General features: G+C 44.7%; 1 protein-coding gene across 3 annotated transcripts in view; it reads right to left on the reverse strand.

The window, feature by feature from the left end:
* FBXO10 (F-box protein 10) overlaps positions 1 to 21482 on the reverse strand; it is a 53056-nt gene that overhangs the window by 21477 nt on the left and 10097 nt on the right. For all 3 annotated transcript variants that reach the window (XR_013535441.1, XR_013535438.1, XM_035252286.3), the window contains exons 2-3: positions 7878 to 8468; positions 3373 to 4206 (exon numbers count right to left, since the gene is read on the reverse strand). Coding sequence is in view for 1 of the 3 variants with exons in the window: in XM_035252286.3 (XP_035108177.1) it covers positions 3373 to 4206; positions 7878 to 8462 (1419 nt within the window). In the remaining 2 variants the exon portion in view is untranslated. The remainder of the gene's footprint in view (positions 1 to 3372; positions 4207 to 7877; positions 8469 to 21482) is intronic.

The following is a 21482-nucleotide window of genomic DNA, read 5'->3' on the forward strand; positions in this document are numbered from 1 at the left end:
GATGACTGAAATATGGGAGGATATGTGCAGGTTATGTGCAAATAATACACCATTTTATATAAGGCTTTTGAGCATCTGTGGATTTTGGTATCCTGGAACCAAGCCCCCATGGATACCAAAGGATGACAGTATATAAAAAAATCTGTAATACATCTATCTAAGCTGTCTTAAACAATTATAGATCAATAATAAAATATATTATTATAAATTGTGCACTACTACTAATATATTGCATTAGGATAAAATTCTGTGAAGACTGAAGCAGAACAAGAGTATAAATTGTAAGGTTTCAGCATCTGCTTAGGATGAAGGAAGATAATATACACAAACATAACCTACTAAACATAGAACCCATCAGAGCTGAGGCTGCAGGACAACCAGCTAGCCTGAACGCTACAGAAAGACAGGCGCCTCCAAGGAGATGAGGCCTGAGCACTTGCCTGCATAATGCAGGGCTCCTGGGGCCATGCACGCCAGTAAGGAGAACTCAGCTAACATTTCTGATGCATTGTTAAAGACCAGCTGCGAACTACTGTGAGTACAGAAACCCTGGGAGTAGCTGCATCTGCTCACTTCTCTGTGGACTTCACTAGGTGCTCATGGAGAAAGAGTGGGGGCAGATCAAAGACTAGAGAGTGCCCTCCTGATGCAGGCTGGGGGGCATAAGTGAGAGAGGCATCAACCCCTCGTGTATGTGTGTGTGCGTGCCTGTATGCGTGCAGGCCTCCCTTCCTCCCTCTTTCTTCTCTCTCTTTTCTTTCTTTCTTTGAAGTCTCATTCTGTCACCCAGGCTGGAGTGCAGTTGTGTGATCTCAGCTCACCGCGACCTCCGCCTCCTGGGTTCAAGGGATTCTCCTGCCTCAGCCTCCTGAGTAGTAGCTGGGATTACAGGCACACCATTACGCCTGGCTAATTTTTGTATTTTTAGTACAGATGGGGTTTCATCATGTTTGTTGGGCTGGTCTTGAACTCCTGATCTTGTGATCCACCCGCCTCAACCTCCCAAAGTGCTGGGATTATGGGCGTGAGCCAGTGAGCCTGGCTCCTCCTAATTTTCTTATAGAACAAACCTTACACATGGGGGAACAGGGAAAAAACTATCTCTGGGGATGGTGGGAGGAATGTATCTTAGGCCCAGATCATCAGAGCTCCCCTAATGCTGTGGGTAGAGGCAGGGTCACTGAAAAAGTCCTACTCTCAAGACCACAGACACAGCACTACCTAGGCGAAGGATGACCCAGGACAAGAGAGAAACCCTGCCATCATGCAGGGTGACAAATAATGCAGTCTACTGCTGGGGAGGGCGAGAGCAGGGAGACATCACCTCTCTGAGGAGTGGGTACAAAGGATGACCTGAAGTGGAGAAAACTAGCACAAGGTAACTGGAGGGATCTGAAGCCTGCGGGACACTAAGGATGATCATATCATTGCTATGATTCAAATGGGCTCAGCTCCTAACTAGACCAGTCCCCTAACAGCCAGGCAAAAGAAGAGGTGTGCCCATTTCTAAACAAAATACTACTGACCTCAGTCTCTACTGTCCTACATGAGTTAACTGATTTCCAACTAAAATGTATGACACATAAAGAAGAAAATCAGTCGGTGACACTTTTCTTTTTGGAGCCTCAAGCAACCAGGCTCCTCCTGCTAGCCTTTACCATTTTATGTAAGGCATCTGAGCATCTGCCAAATGAGCATCTGGGATGTTCTAGAGGGCAGAGCCAGTGACGGCCCTCTGCAGAGGAGCAAGGATCAAATCTTCTCTTACTTCTGGGCCCTCACACACACCTCCTTTGCCGCATGGCTTCACCCTGCCAACCCTTATTCTTCTTGTGCAGCTCAGTCCAGGCACTGTTCCTCCAAGAAACCTTCTCTCATTCCTCGAGGCTGGGTCAGGTACTCCCTTTCCTATGCCACCCATGGTTTACCTCTACCATAGAGCCTCTCAAACTGGACTGCAGTAGTCTTAAAAAAAATTAATTAAAACACTTATCAAGCACTTGCTATATACCAGGCACACTGCTAAGCACTTCACATATGTGACCTTAGCTAATCCTCATCATGCCTTGGAGAAAGGTAGTAACATTAGTCCGCAGACTTAAGGGGCAGAGCCACAATTTAACTAGAAAGCCATATTCTCAATAACTATGCAAGGAAGAATGCCCTCCTTGAGGGCTTGAACCAGATCCTTTCATCATGGTACTCATGACAGCAAAGCTATCACCTTTCCCTTTTTATTTGGCCATTTTCTTTTATTCCGTGTATAGCAGTTTTGCATTATACTTTCAAAGTGACACCTTCTGAAATTCTCTTTGGAAGTGGGCTGGGTAAAACACAATTAAATTTAAATTAATTAAAATCAATTGCTATTAGCCATTCTAGAAGCCTGCAACACTCCTAAATGACCTTTGTACAATGTTCTTTAGTTTACTGAGGACTTCCGCCAGTATTATGGCATGGGACCCTCCAACAACCAGTGAGAGAAGAAAAGCAGGAATGCATATTTCTATTTTACAGAAGTGAAGGTAATGTTCACAGTGAATTAGTGGAGAGGTAAAGACTCAATCCTTGGTGCTATGCCATGCTTTCTTCTGCAAGGTTTATCTTTCCCTTCAGAAGGTCTTCCTGTCATCAACCATTTAGAGTTGCAGATTGTTCTGCGATGCCCTAAGTGCCAGCATATACAAGGTGTTGATTACAGCAGTGGCTAGAAGGACTGTTCTTAGCATAAAGTCCAAATGTCTCAAGGGGGATTCCAGGCCTGGGCAAGATAGCTTTTGCTCACCCCTAGCTTCATCCTTCAACCTACCCCCGCTGCATGGTTCAACCTCACTCCCAGGCCCTGGCACAGGATGTCCCTGCTGCTGGGACACCTTCACTCTCCACCCCCTTCTCATCACATGTGTCCAGTTTTTCCCAGACCTTCTACTCTTTCTACCTAGCACAGAGGTTTCTTCTTCTGGGGAGCCTTCCCAACAACCTCACTCAGGTTTGACGTGAAGGTAGTAATCATATTTCCCTGAATTTTCTCTTATTCAGGACAAAGACTTTGTTTCTCCTACTCCGACATGGGTGAGATGTGTGAGCAGCAGCATGACATAGTCAAAAGGGGCAGAAGACCCGAGTTTCTAGTCTCAATTCTGCCTAAATTGCTATGTGACCCTGAGTAAGCCACCTTCTCTCTCTGGGCCTCTCTTTCTATGAAATAAGGAAAACTGTTTTTGCCCTTTCCAAATCAAATGATGGACATGATGTCAAGTGTGTGTTAATAAGTTCAAAGAAAATTATTTTTTAAATGCAAAATAGCTCCATCAAACCCTTCCTACCTATAGCCGCAGGACCCCCCTCGCCAATGTAAAACCATGACAGCACCTTGCTATTATGTATACACTGCACTGCGTAAGTCAGGTTCCGGAAGATGTTTCCTTCCATCTTGGCTCTGCCATAGGAGCAGACAAAGACACCTCCCTTCCCGTCCCGGAAGAGGCACTTGCGGATGAGGCAGCCCTGCACAGAGTTGGCCAGTGCCATGGCCTCCTTGTCCTTCTGCAGCTCCTGTTGCAGTGAATTAAGCACGAGGCAGCTGGGCAGCTGAATGGATGCTCCTGGTAGAGGTGGGCCCAGAAAGGAGCCCCCCAGTACAGGGTGTGGGCCCTGTACTTGGTAGGATAGTCTGTACATCAGCTGGTCCTCATCTTCATCCTCACCGCTGGGACTCAGGCCTCCATCACTGCTGTCTGGGGTCTGGGCCCCCCTTTCGCCATCACTACCCACCTCTGCCTCCTGTGAGCCAGCCTTGGAGGCTGGTTTTGGGGAGCTAGAGGCTGCACTGGTAGGGCTCTGGCTGCCCTCGATAACAATGTCACAGGTCTTTGGGCTCCAGGCTTGGTCCCGGCTCTCTAGGTCCAGGGACATTAAAAAGTCAGAGTCCTCTGTGGGGAGAAAAGTGGGTGTAGACTTGATAAGCCCTAGCAGATACTTGTAGGCCCAGTTCTTATCTGCAGATGGGTGACCCTCAACAGTCACAGAGTTGTTTTCGCTGCCCACAAATTCACAGTTTTCCAGGACACACAGAGGAACATTGTGTAGGAAGACATGTGTGTTTCTGAAGGTACAAAACTTCACTTGGCAAGTCCCCGGGCCACGGACCTGGATGTGCCCATTCTCAAAGTTGCAGTTGTCGAACTGAACATGACCTGCCGTTGTCTGGGGAATGAAAAGAAGAAAATGGCTGTAAGAGGGATGAGATTTGTTTTGCACCCTCACTGCCCTTTAAAAAGGGTAGAACATGGAAAGGCTACTTGTTCGGCTGATTACCTTCCCCTCCCCAGGACATGGATGTCAGCTGTCATCAAAAGGAACTGGGAAGCTGCTCTACATCAGAGAGGGAGGAAAACCGGAGCTGCCCACACCTCCATCCTTCTCATCTCAAAGGAAGGGAGACAAGTGGATGATGGCAGAGAAGTTCACACTGCAGCATGACTCTTCCTAAAACCTCAAGTCTCAAGCCATGCACCTGGGCCAGGACAGGCAGTGATAGAGGCCTGGCCACATGTGCTGGGAAAGAGTCCTGACTGTGTGGCAACTGACACATGTGGCGCAAAGCAAGGTATGTCTCTAAAAAGAGGGGAAAGGTATGCTGCCAATGTCAGGAAGTATTGAACAGTGGTTAAAAGCATGGGCTCTGCCAGGCATGGTGCCTCATGCTTGTAACCCCAGCACTTTGGAAGGTTGAGATGGGTGTATGATTTGAGGTCAGGAGTTTGAGACCAGCCTGGTCAACATGATGAAACCTCATCTTCACTAAAAATACAAAAATTAGCCAGGGATGGTGGCATGTGCCTGTAGTCCCAGCTACACAAGAGGCTGACGCATGAGAATAGCTCAAGCCTAGGAAGCAGAGGTTGCAGTGAGCTGAGATTGCACCATTGCACTCCAGCCTGGACAATAGAGTGTGACTCAGTGTCGGAGAAAAAAAAAGCAAAAAAAAAAGCATGGGCTCTAGGGGTTGACTGCATGTGTTATCTTGGACAAATGACTTCACCTCTTTAAGTCTCAGTTGTCTTGTCTGCAGCATGGGGCTCACTAGTTCACAAAGTACCATACCAGGCACAAACTTGGCACTCAATAAAAGTCCATTATTATTGGCCAGGCACAGTGGCTCATGCGTGTTAACCCCAGCACTCTGGGAGGCAGAGGTGGGTGGATTGTGTGAGCTCAGGAGTTCAAGACCAGCCTGAGCAACACAGTGAAACCCTGTCTCTACTAAAACATAAAAAATTAGCCAAGCATGGCAGTGTGCACCTGTGGTCCCAGCTACTTGAGAGGCTGAGGTAGGAGAATTGCTTGAACCCAGGAGGTGAAGGTTGCCGTGAGCCAAGAAAGAACCACTGCACTCCAGCCTGAGCGATGGAGCAAGACTTTGTCTCAAAAAAATAAAAAAGAGGTCAGTTATTATCATTGGGGGTCAGGGACACAAGGAACAGAGTGTCCTCTAGTCCGGGGTGGAGATGGGGAAGTGCTAAACTCTCCCGCCTGATTCGTTTGGGCCCCTAGGCTCTCTGGGCCCGACTGAGAAACAGTCTTATGAGGCCCACTCACTCTCTATTCCTGTAAAAGAACTGCTTCTGGATTTCACATGTTTCATCTGAACCATAAAAATGAGGGAGTATCTCATGATTTCACTTAATAACCCAGACATACCTGCCCCTTGAACAATTTTAAAATCCTCTAGCAGTGACCTTCTTTGACAGATTGTCTCAGAATTTAAGCCCCCTTAACTACTCTAAGTTCTTCCTTATGGCTAACCTAATTTTTCCTTGCTATTTAAATCCATTTTCCCTCTCAAGACAAAAGTCAGCTCTCTGGAGATGCAGGGCCACTGCTAAGGTTCTTCATGGAAGTCACTGAAAACTGCTGTGAAATCACCTTGGCCGTTGCATTTTTCAGGCAAGGTCACCCCAGGCCCCCATGCCTCCTTTAGTTTGAAAACAACCAGGACTGAACACTAACTTATGCTAAGCACTAAGCCAGAGGGCAGGCCACAAATGAGTCCAAGACCAGGCCCCATCCTGTAAGGACCTGTGGCTGTACTTCTGAGGGAGAAGTAGAGGCTAAAGTTAAAATATTACTCTAAGAATAAATTTATTGTAAAGTGGGAAGGGTCTGGAGCACTGTTCCTTTCTAGAAACAAATTCTCCTTCTGGGTCTGCAGACCAGCACCAGAGACGTTCATCAATTCTTCTGAAATACTCTAGGGTGAAAACACAGGCTTTCAAGCTTTCAGGTAACATAGTATGATGTAATTTTATAAGCATCTAGATGAGGAAGCCTGATTTTGAGATCTAACCACTTGAGAAAGTTACTTGCCATCTCTGACCTTCAGTATCCCTCATTTGCACAACAGGCATACCACATCTACTTCAACTACTACAAATGTTTGCTGTGGATGGTCCAGTGAGGTCACAGAGGGAAAGCCACCTAGATTATGAATAGGCTTTGGATCTTACTAAGTCTGAGACCCTCGACATGTCACTTAACCTTGCTGAGCCTGTTTCCTCAACTATAAAATCATACGACGGCTGGGCGTGGTGGCTCACGCCTGTAATCCCAGCACTTTGGGAGGCCAAGGTGGGTGGATCACCTGAGGTCTGGAGTTCAAGACCAGCCTGGCCATCATGGTGAAACCCCATCTTTAAAAAAAGAAAGAAAGAAAAAAAAATCTGACGACATTACCTATCTCATAGGCATGTGGAGAGGAATCCATGAGATAATGGCTATAAAGCATGCGTCATGCACACACTATGACTGTCAGAAATGACTAGTGGTATCATGATCATTACAAACATGAGAGACAATTAAGTTGTTATTGGTAATAATAAAGGCAATATACTTTTCAAAACTTCTATTTTTTTGAGACGGAGTCTTGCTCTGTCACCAAACTAGAGTGCAATGACACGATCTTGGCTCACTGCAACCTCTGCCTCCCGGGTTCAAGCAATTCTCCTGCCTCAGCCTCCTGAGTATCTAGAACCACAGGCGTGCATCACCACACCCAGCTAATTTTTGTATTTTTAGTAGAGATGGGGTTTCACCATGTTGGCCAGGATGGTCTCCATCTCTTGACCTCGTGATCCGCTTGCCTTGGCCTCACAAAGTGCTGGGATTACAGGAATGAACCACCGTAACGGACCAAATCTTTTATTTTTTTATGAGCAGGCAGGAGAGCAAGATAATTTTTATTGACCACCTACATAATCCAAGTTTCTAGGCAATGTACCAATCTAGGTGTTGGTAGTTCTGTTCTGCCAAGAACTACCAACACCTGGATACATGCTTTACTATGAACCATCTTCTGCTCTGCATTCATGGAAGGAATGTGTTGGACAAATATTTCCTGACCTTCTCACCATCACCCTTGAGAATGAGCAAATCATGGTAAAAGCCTGAACTTCCCTGATCCTACACAAGGTAGGACTCACATGCTGAAGGTAACATGGTCCTGCATAGCCTTTCTCTTCTGTGGCTCTCGCTCTGAGCATGCCTCCATGAGCACTTCATGTGCTCTCTGCTTCCTGTCACCAAGTGGCATGCCACTGGTGGCTCCAGTTAGTCCAGTTGGAAAGGGAAAATGTGGAAAAGAATTCTGGCTCCAAGCCCAAGCCACATTTTTAAATACAGCTTTACCAGGAAGAAAGCAGAATTCTGAACTATGCTGATCATGTGCCTATTTTTCAACTGGTTCAGCACTCAGAGGAGTATGAGCATAATACTAACTCCTAACTTTCGATTCCAACAAAAAAAAGGGATTACAACCCCAAAAAGAAGCCAAGTCTCTGGGGTCAGGACTAGAAAGGCCTATTGATGTGGACACCCACCTTATACATGAAGGGTGAGAACCAGGCTGGCATGAAGACGAGGTTGCATAGGCGTGTGGTTGAGCAGTGCTGATCGATGCTGGCTAGCAGGGCCACTTCACCCAACTTCCCATGCCCCACAATCTCCACGGGCACCTTCAGGACGATTTCACCTTGCTCTTCGTACACACCTGGGAAGAGCACGATTCGGTCATACAGGCTGGCCATGGCCAAGGCACTGCCCAGGCTGTCAAACTCGTGGCCTGGCCCAACACTCAGGGTACGTCGTTCCTTCCTCCGGCGGAAAAGAGAAAAGCAGACGGAAGACTCCAAGTCCAAGGCATTCTTGGTCCATGTCTTAGAGGCAAGGTAATGCTGCTTGAAGGCTTCTCTCCAAGACTCAGGCTCCACATCTGGCTGGTTGGGCCAGTTGGGATGGCGGCACTTGGTGCAACCCAGACACAGCTGCCGCCAGCGGGTACTGTCAAGACTGAGGATCAGTTCATACCAGGCCCTGCATACCAGGCTGCAGCGGCCCAGGTCAGGAAGGTGCAGGTAGGCTAAGATCATGCGCCATAGCTCCAAGGGGAGGCCACCAGTCTCCATGGTCACCTAGGAGACAGACACAAAACAAAAAAGGTTTCCATCTCTCCTCCTTACCAGTCCCTTTCTTAAAATACCTCATTGCCATTTTCTGAGCAAGTAAACAAGGTCCAGTCAGTCAGAGGACTCTATCCTTTCAAACTGAATCCTACCCTAGAGTTTTCCACCAGGAATTAGCTGGAAAGACTCTCTTTTCTCTATGGTCAGATGCTATAAGGATATGACTCCAGAACTTCCAGGTTCCCCACCTTGTAGAGAAAACCTTGTGATATCAGAGCCAAACAGAAAGATGACATTTCAAAAAGAGGAAGAAAAAAAGGTGAACACATGTGTGTGTGTCCTAGTAGTACTGATTCCAGATTCTTAAAGATGCCTTGGAATCTACAGTGCTTCTTTCAATTTTGTAGGATATCCCAATGGCCTTCTACTAAATCCCCCTTTTGCTGGTTTGATTTGGGTTTCTGTGACTTGCAACTAGACAAGCCTGTACTCCTAAGAGGGAACCCACCTTTGGCTGTTAGAGTCCTAGAGCTCTGGATCCCCTATACTCTCAAGGAAGAGACTTCTATCTCCTGACACTGACAGGAATGAGAACTGAGGCAGTGACTGTCCGTCTGTCTGTCTCTGCTCGTTCCCAGATCAAGTAATTACTGTTTCCCCAAGTGGGACAGCCCCAGGAAGGAACTACTACTGAGTCAGATGCTGTGGGTTTTGATCCGGCTCTGCCATTGGTTATCCTGAGCAGTTATTCGTTATTCTGAACACCCATGGGCTGGCTGCCCAGCTATCTACCTACTTGCTTTTTCTGGAAAACTCTTCTTCTCCTCTACCAGTGATTTATATCACATGATTACAGAGGTAGGGTTCCCTGCAGATGTATGTGTAGAACAAAGGATCCCTAACCCCTTGACTGCAACTGATTGGACTCTGGATGGTTCTAATGGGGCCATCAAGACCTTTTCTAGGAGAACAGGAGTTGCAATTCTAGAATCAGGTTGGCCTCATTCCTGAATGGTGGGGAATGAGTGGCCTTTTTCCTTAGGAATAGCCTCTGGTTATCATTTTCCCCAGGCTGGGGCACAGGAGGAGGCAAGACAGAAGAAGCTGATCTACAATGAGAGAAGAATGAAAAAAGCAGAGAAAAGGGCAGAAGCAAGGGGCATCCAGTTTCTCTATAGCACTGCAGGTCATGGCTCTAGCCTACTCTCAAAGCTCAGCTTTATCTTTGCCCTTTGAATGTATCAGATATCCCTGATAATGTAAGCCAGCTTCATTTATTTGTTTTTTAAACCTAGTTCAAGCCCTCTCATTGATGAGTGTCATTTTTCCCACCTAAAAAGCAAGGGAGCCAAATAGATGACTTAGAGCAACTTCCAAGTCTGAAACCCTATAGTCTCTAGACAACTAGAAAGTAGGACCAAGGCTGGACACAGTGGCTTACACCTGTAATCCCAGCACTTTGGGAGGCCAAGGTGGGTGGGGAGGATCACCTGAGGCCAGGGGTTCAAGACCAGCCTGGTCAACATGGTGAAACATCATTTCTACTAAAAAATACAAAAATTAGGCTTAGCGCAGTGGCTCATGCCTATAATCCCAGCACTTTGGGAGGCTGAGTAGGGGGTGACTAGAGGTCAGGAGTTGGAGACAACCTGACCAATATGGTGAAACCCTATCTCTACTAAAAAATAATTAGCTGAGCATGGTGGTGTGCACCTGTAGTTCCAGCAACTCAGGAGGCCAAGACAGGAGAACTGCTTGAACCCGCCTGGGAGGTGGAGGTTGCAGAGAGTCGAGGTCACACCACTACACTCCAGCCTAGGTGACAAGAGTGGGACTCTTTCAAAACCAAACCAAACCAAAATTAGCTAGGCCTGGTGGTGGATACTTGTAATCCCAGCTACTTGGGAGGCTGAGGCAGGAGAATCATCTGAACCCGGGACGTGGAGGTTGCAGTAAGCTAAGATTGCTTTACTATACTCCAGTCTGAGTGACAGAGTGTGACTCCAACTCAATCATTATCAATCATTGCGACTCCATCTCAATCAATCAATAAAGTAGGACTAGAAACAACTGACCTTCATCAAATTGTTAACCTCTCCAGAGCCTTGGGTATTCTTGCAATTTTATGAAAATGCTAATCATACTTGTTAGTTATCTAAGCCCCAAGAAGGCTAGGAGCACAAATGTGTGATTCAGTATGAAAGAAATGCTGAGCTTCGTCAAGACTGGTGTGGCTTTAATTCTACAGATTTGTACTGGAACCCAGATATGTAGGTTCGTCTCTAGTGATCACCAGAGAGACTTTACTAAGTCCTCAGCAACAGCAGAGAAAAGCTGGGCTCTGGATTAAGTATTACAGAGAAAAGGCTGGGCTCCTGATATCTGCCACTTCCCCAGATGGATGCCAGTTCATTTATGGCAGCTTCTATAACACTGATGCTTCCTGTTCTTCATTTATTTCTTTAGCTATACTTTCTCAGGTTTGTTTTTCCCTGAGACAGAGTCTCATTCTGTTGTCCAAGCTGGAGTACAGTGGTGCAATCTTAGCTCACTGCAACCTCTGCCTCGCAGGTTCAAGTAATTCTCCTGCCTCAGCCTCCTGAATAGCTGAGATTACAGGTGTGTGCCACCACACCTGGCTAATTTTTTTGTATTTTTAGTAGAGATGGGGTTTCACCATGTTGGTCAGACTGGTCTCAAACTCCTGACCTTGTGATTCACCTGCCTCAGCCTTCCAAAGTGTTGGGATTACAGGCGTGAGCCATCGAGCCCGGCTTCTCAGGCTTTTGAACAGAAATTATTCTTCTATTCATCCTCTATCCATTTTGTAGCTGAGCAATCACAGCCAGTCCCTTGGCTACAACTACCACTGGAAACACATGACTACAAAATCTGAATGTCTAGCCCCAATCATCTTTCAAGCTCCATACATAAATACCCAATTCTCTGTTGGGCATTTCTACCTGGATGTTCCATAGATACCAAAAACTCATCATCATGCCCAAACGAAACCTGGACTTCCACTTCAGGCCATGATGGAATAAATGAAACTAGATATTCCCTTCTTACCATAAACAACTATAAAACTGGACAAAATATATGAGGCAAGCGAATATGTGTTTTCAGGCACTGAGCAGCAAGCTGCTCAAGACTGTGATTTTTGGCAGTGAGCACAGTGGCTCACACTTGTAATCCCAGAACTTTGGGAAGCCCAGGTGGGTGGATCACTTAAGGTCAGGAGTTTGAGAACAGCCTGACCAACACAGCGAAACCCCATCTCTACTAAAAATACAAAATTAGCCAGGCGTGGTGGTGCACACCTATAATCCCAGCTACCTGAGGCAGGAGAATTGCTTGAACCCAGGAGGCAGAGGTTGCAGTGAGCTGAGATAGCACCACTGCACTCCAGCCTGGGCAACAAGAGCGAAACTCCGTCTCAAAGAAAAAAAAAAGATTGATTTTTTGTAAAGCAAGGAAACGTAGAAAGTGGGTGCCAAGAATACCCTGGCATTCATTCCAAGGCACTGTCTTACTATGCTGTAAGGAGATGGAGCCCAAGTACAGTAACAGTCCTACTGGAGTGACAGTCCCACTGAACAGGCAGATTTGAGTTCTGTGCTGCTGAAGAGGCTGGCATTTGTGAGGCAAGGTGTCAAAACAGAGTGAACAGCACAGAGTGGGTGGGGTAGGGGGCAGTTCCTAGGCTGAAGGCTAGGCTGCACATGTACAGGGCAAGACTTCATCAGAAGTATTAGGGATCACCTGCTATGAAAATTTATTCTCATTTTCCCCTTAATTTCTGTTTAATTTTGTTCATTCACTCATCTGACAGACATCTACTAAGACTTATTATGCAAAGGTCCTAATTAATTCTCCTTGATGGAAACCTGAATTACTTTCAGTTTAGGGCTGTTATGGATAATGCTGCTGTGAATATTCTTATATTAAGTGTCTTTGTAAACATGTTTTAATTTTTCTTGAGTCAATATTTAGGAGTGGAATCCTGGGTTCTTTTCCCAGAGAGACCATACTATTTTACACTCCTATCAAGAAAGATACACAGTTGCTCCACATTTGTGGTGTTTTTTGTTTTTGTTTTTGAAAGCAGGGTCTCACTCTGTCACCCGGGCCAGAGTGCAGTGGTATGATCATAGTTCACTGCAACCTTGAATTCCCAGGCTCAAGTGATCCTGCTGCCTCAGTCTCCCAAAGTGCAGGAATTACAGGAGTAAACCACCATGCCCAGCCTGTTGCTGGTTTTAAAAATTTTATCATTCTGGTGGGTATGCAATGGTATATCATTTTGGTTTTAATTTGCATTTCCTTCACAACACAGGACGCCGAGACTTTTTGCATATGATTATTGGCCATTCATATACCTCCTTTTTGAAGTATTTGTTCAAATCTTTTTTTTTTTTTTTTTTTCAGATGGAGTTTCGCTCTTGTCACCCACACTGGGGTACAATGGCATGATCTTGGCTCACTGCAACCTCCAACCTCCACCTCCCTGGTTCAAGTGATTTCTCCTGCCTTAGCCTCCCAAGTAGTTGGGATTACAGGCACCCACCACCACGTCCAGCTGATTCTTGTATTTTTAGTAGAGATAGGGTTTCACCATGTTGGCCAGGCTGGTCTTGAACTCCTGACCTCAGGTGATCCATCCTCCTCGGCCTCCCAAAGTGCTGGTATTACAGGTGTAAGCCACTGTGCCTGGCCCTTTTGTCTACTTTTATTTGGGCTTTTTATATTGAATTATAGGATTTCTTTATATATCCTTTGCCAGATATATGTTCTTTGAATATTTTCTCCCAATCTGTGGTTTGCCTTTTCACTGTCTTAATGGAATCTTTTGATGAGAATGTTTAATTTTGATGAAGTCTAACTTACCATTTTTTTTCCTTTTATGATTATTTTCTTCTATCTATCTGAAAAAGCTTTGTTAATTCCTAAGTCACGGAGATAGTCTCTTGTATTTTCTGCTAAAAGCTTTGTGGTTTTGACTTTTACATACTGTTCTATGATCCATCATGAATTAATTTCTGTTATGGTATGAGGTGTTTGAGGTTTATTCTTTTTCTATGTGGATATCAAGTTATCCTAGCACCATTTGTTGAAAACAGTCTCCTTTCCTTATTGGGTCGCTTTGGTGACTTTTTCAAAATATCAAACATTGATAGTGTGGGATTATTTCTGGACTATGTATTGTTTCATTGATCTATCTGTCAATCCTTAACATCAGCACCACAGTACCACCACAATTTTTGACATTTTTTTTCCTTTTATGAATTATGCTTTTGGTGTCAAGTCTAAGAACTTTTTACCTAACTCTAGATCTTAAAGATTTTTTCCTGTGTGTTTTTCTAAAAGTTGTATAGTTTATATTTAAGCCTACAGTCCATTTTGAGTTAATTTCTTATTGAAGTGTAAGGTTTACGCTGATTTTTTTTAGCCTATGGTTATCCAACTGTCCCAGGACCATTTGTTAAAAAGGTTATCCTTTCTCCATTGAATTGCTTTTGTACTTTTGTCAAAAAATGGTAAGTCAGTTAAGCACATTTTTGTTCTGCAGTCTTTTCTCTTTTTTTGAGACAGAGTCTCACTCTTGCCCAGGCTGTACCTGTAGTGCAGTGGTGTAATCTCGGCTCATTGCAACCTCTGCCTTCTGGTTTCAAGTGACTCTCCTGCCTCAGCCTCTCAAGGGATTACAGGCACACGCCATTACGCCCAGCTGATTTTTGTATTTTTAGTAGAGACAGTTTGCCATGTTGTCCAGGCTGGTCTTGAACTCCTGACCTCAGGTGATCTGCCTGCTTCAGCCTCCCAAAGTGTTGGGATTACGTGCCTAGCCTGTTCTGAATTCTTTAATGGAATATGTCAAAACCACAATCTGGATATTAGAGATGCTTTTTCTACTAGCTTGGTCATTGTTTCTAAGCCTTCTGCATCCTCCACTGGATTGTTTTTGATAGGGACTGGGTACTTTTCTCTCTGAAGACTCAATACCTGGTGTTGACTCTCTATTACAACTATTCAGGGCAAGAGAAAAGACAAGAACATTCTTAGCTACGAGGTGCTTAGATTATCCCAATACTGGGTCTACGTGTCCAGGCACTATGAGAGTAGGATTCTGATTCTTCCCAGGCTATGGGGTTCTTTCAGGCAATGATGACAATAAGTGACAATTTATGATTACCTACAATTGATCTGACCATCATCACAAGAGAGTAGTACCTCTGGCAGCTTAAATGAACCCTTTTATATTGAACTCTCTCATAACTCACTCTTTCCCTCACAACTTCACATCCGTGCACTATGCATCCCTTCCAAACTCTACCCCAGACCTCTTTACCCCTCCTGGAGGCCTTGGGTAGCTCTGCCTCTAATTATTCTTTTCCTAATTCGAATATTGTATTTCTCCTCACAAAGTCATTCTCATGAGGAAGGAGCACTGCCAGGACTCCTCTGAGTGTGGAAGATGCAGTTCAGCCTCAGTTAGGCCCTCTCCTCCAACTATGTTCTTGGCTTGCCTCACTTGAGAAGTAATTTTAAAATGTTATTTTGCTGTCTTTCCATAAAGTTTTGGTGACCTATACGTGGTTCTATGAATTCAATGACTTCACATATTATATATCATCTAGCCCTGACCCTTCACACGGTTCATTTCTAGCTCGCTTAGATAGTCTCCCTCCCACATAGGAGTTTACATTCTGTGTCCCCACACCGTTTACATTTATCTTTCTACATTTCTTATCTATCTCCCTATAAAGAGGAGCTCATCTGTAATATTTTCTAGCTGTCCTGGTTTCATTTCTTTTTTCCTTACTATTCAGCCACTTCAATTTAAAACCACCAGAAGAACATCATTATCCCCATCTTAATAACCTTCCATATGAAAGTATGCTAACCATCAACTACCCAAACATTTCCTCCCAGTGGGTGATCTCACTTTAACCCGGACCAACTGCTGCATCTGAAAGGAGTATCTTTCATCATTACTAAGAGCTTTGACCTACTTGTTAGACTCTGTTCTCATCGTTCCCACAGTTTGCTTTTGGTTTCTGAGCTCCTTTGAGTATAACCCAATGCTCTTCTTTCAGGGAGCACCATATACTGTGCACTTTCTGAGATGCTTTATTTATGATGTTCGTTCCCTCTACAAGGGGCAACTCTAACAGGTGTTCAAGAGTGAATCAGCGAACACTAAAGGAACCTAACCTATGCAACCTTCCAGGTGAGAGGCTTCCATATGATCTTTTGCAGGTGTTTCCATTAGGGTTCTCCTGGGACCTACTGCTAATGGTCAGTATTCTAATTCTCAGGAGGGATTGTAAGAGAGACCCAAATCGCAATCGCCAACCCTCGTAAATGCATCTCAGCTTTCCTGTCAACTTGAGCCTAGTTTACTTTACTATGTAAGAGTTCAACCCCATCAGTGCGTTGTGTGCCCCATGTGACATCCCACAGTACCCAACACTGCCAATTTCTGCCCCAGATGGGTTTCCCATGTTTACCATAACAACTTATCAATAAGAAACACCCTAGGCTATCATAATTCAGTTAGAGAATACAGCAAGAACCCCATATACCATACAATATGCAGCACAAAGTACACACTTAATTGCAGTGTTTTAAAGTAAATGAATAAGCAGAGGTGAGCCCCCATCATGCCCCCACCTCAAATTCTGGATGAATAATTAACATATCTACCAGCAGGTGATAGCAACATTTGCTGTCATAGCTAATAACAATGTGAGATAGAAAGAATTAAGCACTATTGCAGCTTGTAGAGATCAAGAAGAAAGAAAATCTTTAAGCCAGACTTAGTAGGACCTCCCATAGCAGTGATTCTTTAATTGTGGTTCTTCAATCATCACTGAAGAATCACCTGGGGCCCATTCCTAGCTCCATGTCATACCTCCAGAATCAGAATCTCTGGAGTGGAACCAATTATGTGCATTTTTAACAAGCTCCCTGGTGATTGTGATAAAGGACCCGACACACTTGGATGCAGCATTCTTCTTCCTTAGCTTCAACCCTTTCAGTGAAGGGCTCTCTCTGTATCATGCAAAGACCAATAATTTCAAAGCCAGAAGCCCTGGCATCAAGTTGCAGGTAACTTTGAGCAAGTCACTTAACCTCTCTGGGTCTTAGGTTCCTCATATATAAATTGATAGCACCCGAAAGCCTTGCTGTGATGATTAAAAAATCGAATGCCCATTGTATTGGGAATCACTGCTCTTCATCAACTACTTCCAGTTTTCCTTCCTTCTGAGCACAGGACGAGAATGTACATCTGATCCCTCCTGAAGTCAAATGGGGCCACAAGACTAGTACTAGCCAATGGGTTTTGAGTAGTAGAGGTGGGCGTTACTTCTCAACTACAGCACTTCATTGCCTATGCAAGATCATCCAGAGCTTGCTTTTCTTTCTGGCACAGCAACTGGCAACATTTGAGATGACAGTTACCCTAAGAACCTGGATCCTTACATGATTAGAGTAAGCAGAGAGACTCCGACCAAGGCCAGATGGACATACACCATGATGAATACACCTTTGGGTTAAGGCACTAAGAGCTTGCGGATTGTTATCAGAGCACAGCCCAGCCATTTCTGGCTGAAAGAGCATGTAAAACTTTTCTAAACGGCACTATCATAACACCCTGGACACCTTGAGATTGACTTCACTACTCTTCCCCAGGTAGTGTCAGTTCTGACCCCTTGAAGCCACTCTGGCTCTACCCTCTTACACAAGTTGCATGATGGGAAAGGCCTTGAATGCTAGACTAAGAAGCTTGTACTTGTCTATTATAAATTTCTCAGAAGGGAAGTGGCCTGATCAGAGCTATATTTTAAGGAGATCCATCCAGGTGAGGTGTTTAGATGGAACAGTGAGGGCAGGAACTCACAATTTTGCAAATATTAAATTATAGTTTATTTCCCTTAGGATGATGTGTGGGTGTCTGGGGGATTTGGTGCCAAGCCATCTGATTTAGAAATTACTAGAGCTTCAGTTTTCTTGGGGTTCCGAGAAGCCCACCTATCGTAGGAAGCACATGGCTTATCCACTGGCCTCTCAGGGGAAGGGGGATTTCCCAGCAGGTTACTCTTGACCCTTCAGCTCTTGCTTCTCCCCAGACTTGCCTGTGTACCCAACTGCAGGACTCTGAATCTAGAATGAAGCCAACAATTACCTTCTCTAGACTCCGAGCTCACATGCACATTCCCTATCGTTCCATTTGGCTTTACTTACTATATCTTTTCACTAATCCATGGGATCCACGAAGCAACAGGGATTTCTTAGAACAAGGTAACACATTTTTTTTTAACGCATTCTAGTTTTGCCCTTCCTTTTTACCACTGGGACCCCTGCATGTGGAATTAAAAGTAACAAATGTCCCCAGAGCCTGTGCACATGGAGTGTGATGCCTGTAAAGAACTGGAAGAACAATGATGGGAGCCTGTCTGAGATGGAGGGAGCACGGCCTGAAGTAGGCCCCAAGTGGTTCCGTTTTTAAATTTTTTTTATGTTTTAGAAATGAGGTTTCTCTGTGTTGCCCAGGCTGGAGTACAGTGGCATGAGCACAGCTCACTGCAGCCTTGAACTCCTGGCCACAAGTGTTCCTCCCACCATGGCTTCTCAAAATACTGGGATTATAGGCATGAGTTACCATGCCCAACCTTGTTCCATTTTTTTATGTTCCCAAGAGGGTTAGAACTCAGAGTTTCTGTGTAGCACTCTCCTAACCTCCCAGTAGAGGTATCCACATGCCTCTGGGCCACCTGGTATCCCCAGCCTCAGTGGGAGAGGCAAAGGCCACCCTCTCAGGAGGCAAGTCCCATAAGACTCGGCTCTCAACAAGCAGGCTCTGCTGCTGCCTCGCCCTGTCACTTCAGCACATCCTTGAACCTTTCTGAACCTATTTCTTTGCCTCTAAACTGAGGTTGACAATGGCTGGCCTGCTACACCTCAAGAAGATTTTGAGAATTTCCAGAGAGGAAAATCATTTATTCAACAAATATTCATTGATTGCTTACCATGTGCCAGGCATTGTTCCAAGAACTGAAAAGCAGTCAATGAGACCTATCTTCAGAGACAGAAAATAAACGGAAAAGATATTAACATAAATGCTACGAAGAGAAATAAAGCAGGTATAAGGGGTATGTGACAGGATTATCAAGGAAGATCTCTGAGAAAGTGACATTTGAATAGAGACCTGAATGACATTTAAAGCCATGGCATGGGCTGAGATCACTAGTCACAGAGTTGAGAGAGAGAAGCAGTCTGATGAACAAGCCTTCAGCCACTCTAACACCTAAAGGGCACTCCCCAGAGCTCTGTACCTGTGAGGCACTGGAGGGAAGGTGCTGTTTTGTTCATTTGCTGTCTGTACTCCCACTGCTTCTGAGAAGGGTGGGCTCCATGTGCCGTTCACCGAGCACCAAGATGGGCAAGCAAGCTGGGCTCAGGAAGTCAAACATCCCTCAGGGATCTGGACTTGGGAGCTGTGTGGTGGGAGGAAGTGGCAACAGGGGAACCCTTTGGTATTAACAGTTGAGTATACAGTGAAGCCCTTGCTTTGCTCCTCCCCCAAGATCTCTAGTAATACCTCCATTGCTCACAAATGCTTTTGTATGAGTAGATCTGTGAGGTGGGCAGAGGGGACAGAGGAAGTGCTGAGTTATTCCACAGGGATGAACCATGGGAAAAGGGAAACATACCTGCAGACTCAGAGCACCAGGTGACAGAGCCTGAGCACCTCTAGAGGGAAATTCACTGTGGAATTATATGTTTTTCTTTATGTATTGTCTGTCTCCCCTGAGTAAAATGTAAGCTCCTGAAGGGCAGAAACGTTGTATCACTGCTTTGTACTATGCCCAGAACTATGCCTGGCCCATAGCAGATGCTCAACAATCATTTACGGAATAAATAACCACCTTCCATCATTATCTGGTATATTAGCATAGCTGAGACTACTCAAATCATTAGCTATAGACTCCCTGCTGCTGCATAGATCCCTGTGGAATAAAAAAGAAGTAAATAAGAATCCAAGTATGTATTCAACATTTGCTGTGTATAAGACCAATTGGTTAGCACCTTGTGAGTCAGTGGGAATCAGATAAAGACTGGCTCTCAAGTCTGGTAGAACAAAGATATGTCTACCAAAAAACACCCAAAAGACAAACAGAAAACAAACAAAAAACCCCACAATTCAAGGAGAAAAATGCCTAGTGCCTGATACAGTTTGGCTGTGTTCCCACCCAAAATCTCATCTAGAATTACAATCCCCATAATCCCCATGTGTCAGTGGTGTGACCAAGTAGAGGTAACTGGATCATGAAGGCTGTTACACCCATGCTGTTCTTGTGACAGTGAGTCTCATGAGATCTGATGCTTTTATAAGCATCTGGTATTTCCCATGCTTGCACTCATTCTCTCTCCTGCTGCCCTGTGAGAAGGTGCCTTCTGCCATGATTTTAAGTTTTCTGAGGCCTCCGCAGCCATGCGGAACTCTAAGTCAATTAGACCTCTTTTCTTTATAAATTACTAGTTGTGGGTATTTCTTCATAGCAGCATGAGAACAGACTAACACAGTAAATTGGTACCACAGAGAGTGGGGTGCTGCTGTAGAGATACCCCAAAGTGTGGAAATGACTTTGGAACTGGGTAATAGGCAGAGGTTGGAATAGTTTGGAGGGCTCAGAAGAAGACAAGAAAATGTGGGAAAGTTTGGAACTTCTTAGAGACTTAGAGGGCTCAGAAGACAAGAAGATGTGGGAAAGTTTAGAGCTTTTTAGAGACTTGCTGAATGGCTTTGATCAACAACTGATTGTGACATGGACAATGAAGTCCAGGCTGAGGTGGTGTCTGACAGAGATGAGGAACTTGTTGGGAAATGGAGTAAAGATATAACTCTTGCTATGCAAAGAGACTCCTGCCTCAGCCTCCCATGTCATCTTAATAAGCACTTACAACAACCAAAACACAGTATTCGTATCCTCAATTCATAGGAGTAAACATTTATTCAGTTTTACTTAGTAAGCTGGGATTTACTAAACTGGACTGAGTCCAAAGCCTTTCCATTACCACCACCTGCCTTCTACTTCCTTTCTGGGAGTATTAGGGTTCTTAACCTGTGAAGTGATGATATAGGAACTTCTAGCCTCACCATCGCATACATATATAAACTCATATATCATGAAATAAGAATGAATTTGATCCTGCAATTGTTATGCAATAAAATATCACTACACAATGTTGGAAAAAGCAGTACTCTGTTAAGAAGCCCAGCTAAAGACGTAGGGCCTCAAGCCAGAATCTATGAAAATCAAGGGCACCTCTACTCAGCAGCAGACCCCTGGGTCAGCAAGAAGCAGGACAGCAGCAACAAGGAATAAATACAGAGCTGAAGTGGACCTCAACCAACTCAGACTTTACAGCTGGGTCTGCAGAGGGAACTATCTGATCATGGTCCCTTTCTCCCTCCTGCCTCCCAGCCATTTCTCTTCAATCACTCTCAGAGGCAATTACACACCAAGTGATAAATACTTTACATATGAAATGACACATTCAGTGAAGTCAGACCATCCTGTCTCAGCTTCCTCATCTATAAAAATGGAGAGAATGCTACTGCAGGGAACTGTTCCAAGAATGAAATGAGAGAATGGATGGAAAGCAATTAACACCATACCTGATACAGCAAACAGAATGCAAGACAACGAATTCCCTCTTTCCTAAGATTCTTCCCTTTCCCTTTCTTTTCTCTGCACCACACTTAGAATCAACCCTTTCCATATCCTAGAAAAAAAAAAGGAATTATAGCCAATAAATTTCCTATTGTGAGGTAAGGAAAAAAGAGACTAGATGGCTAGGTGCAGTGGCTTATGCCTATAACCCCAGCACTTTGGGAAGTCAAGGCGGGCAGATCACTTGAGCTCAGAAGTTCGAGACCAGCCTGACCAACATGGTGAAACCCTGTCTCTACTAAAAATACAAAAATTAGCCAGGCGTGATGGCACGTGCCTG

Source organism: Callithrix jacchus, chromosome 1 (assembly GCF_049354715.1).
Source record: "Callithrix jacchus isolate 240 chromosome 1, calJac240_pri, whole genome shotgun sequence".
NCBI classification, from domain to species: Eukaryota; Metazoa; Chordata; class Mammalia; order Primates; family Cebidae; genus Callithrix; species Callithrix jacchus.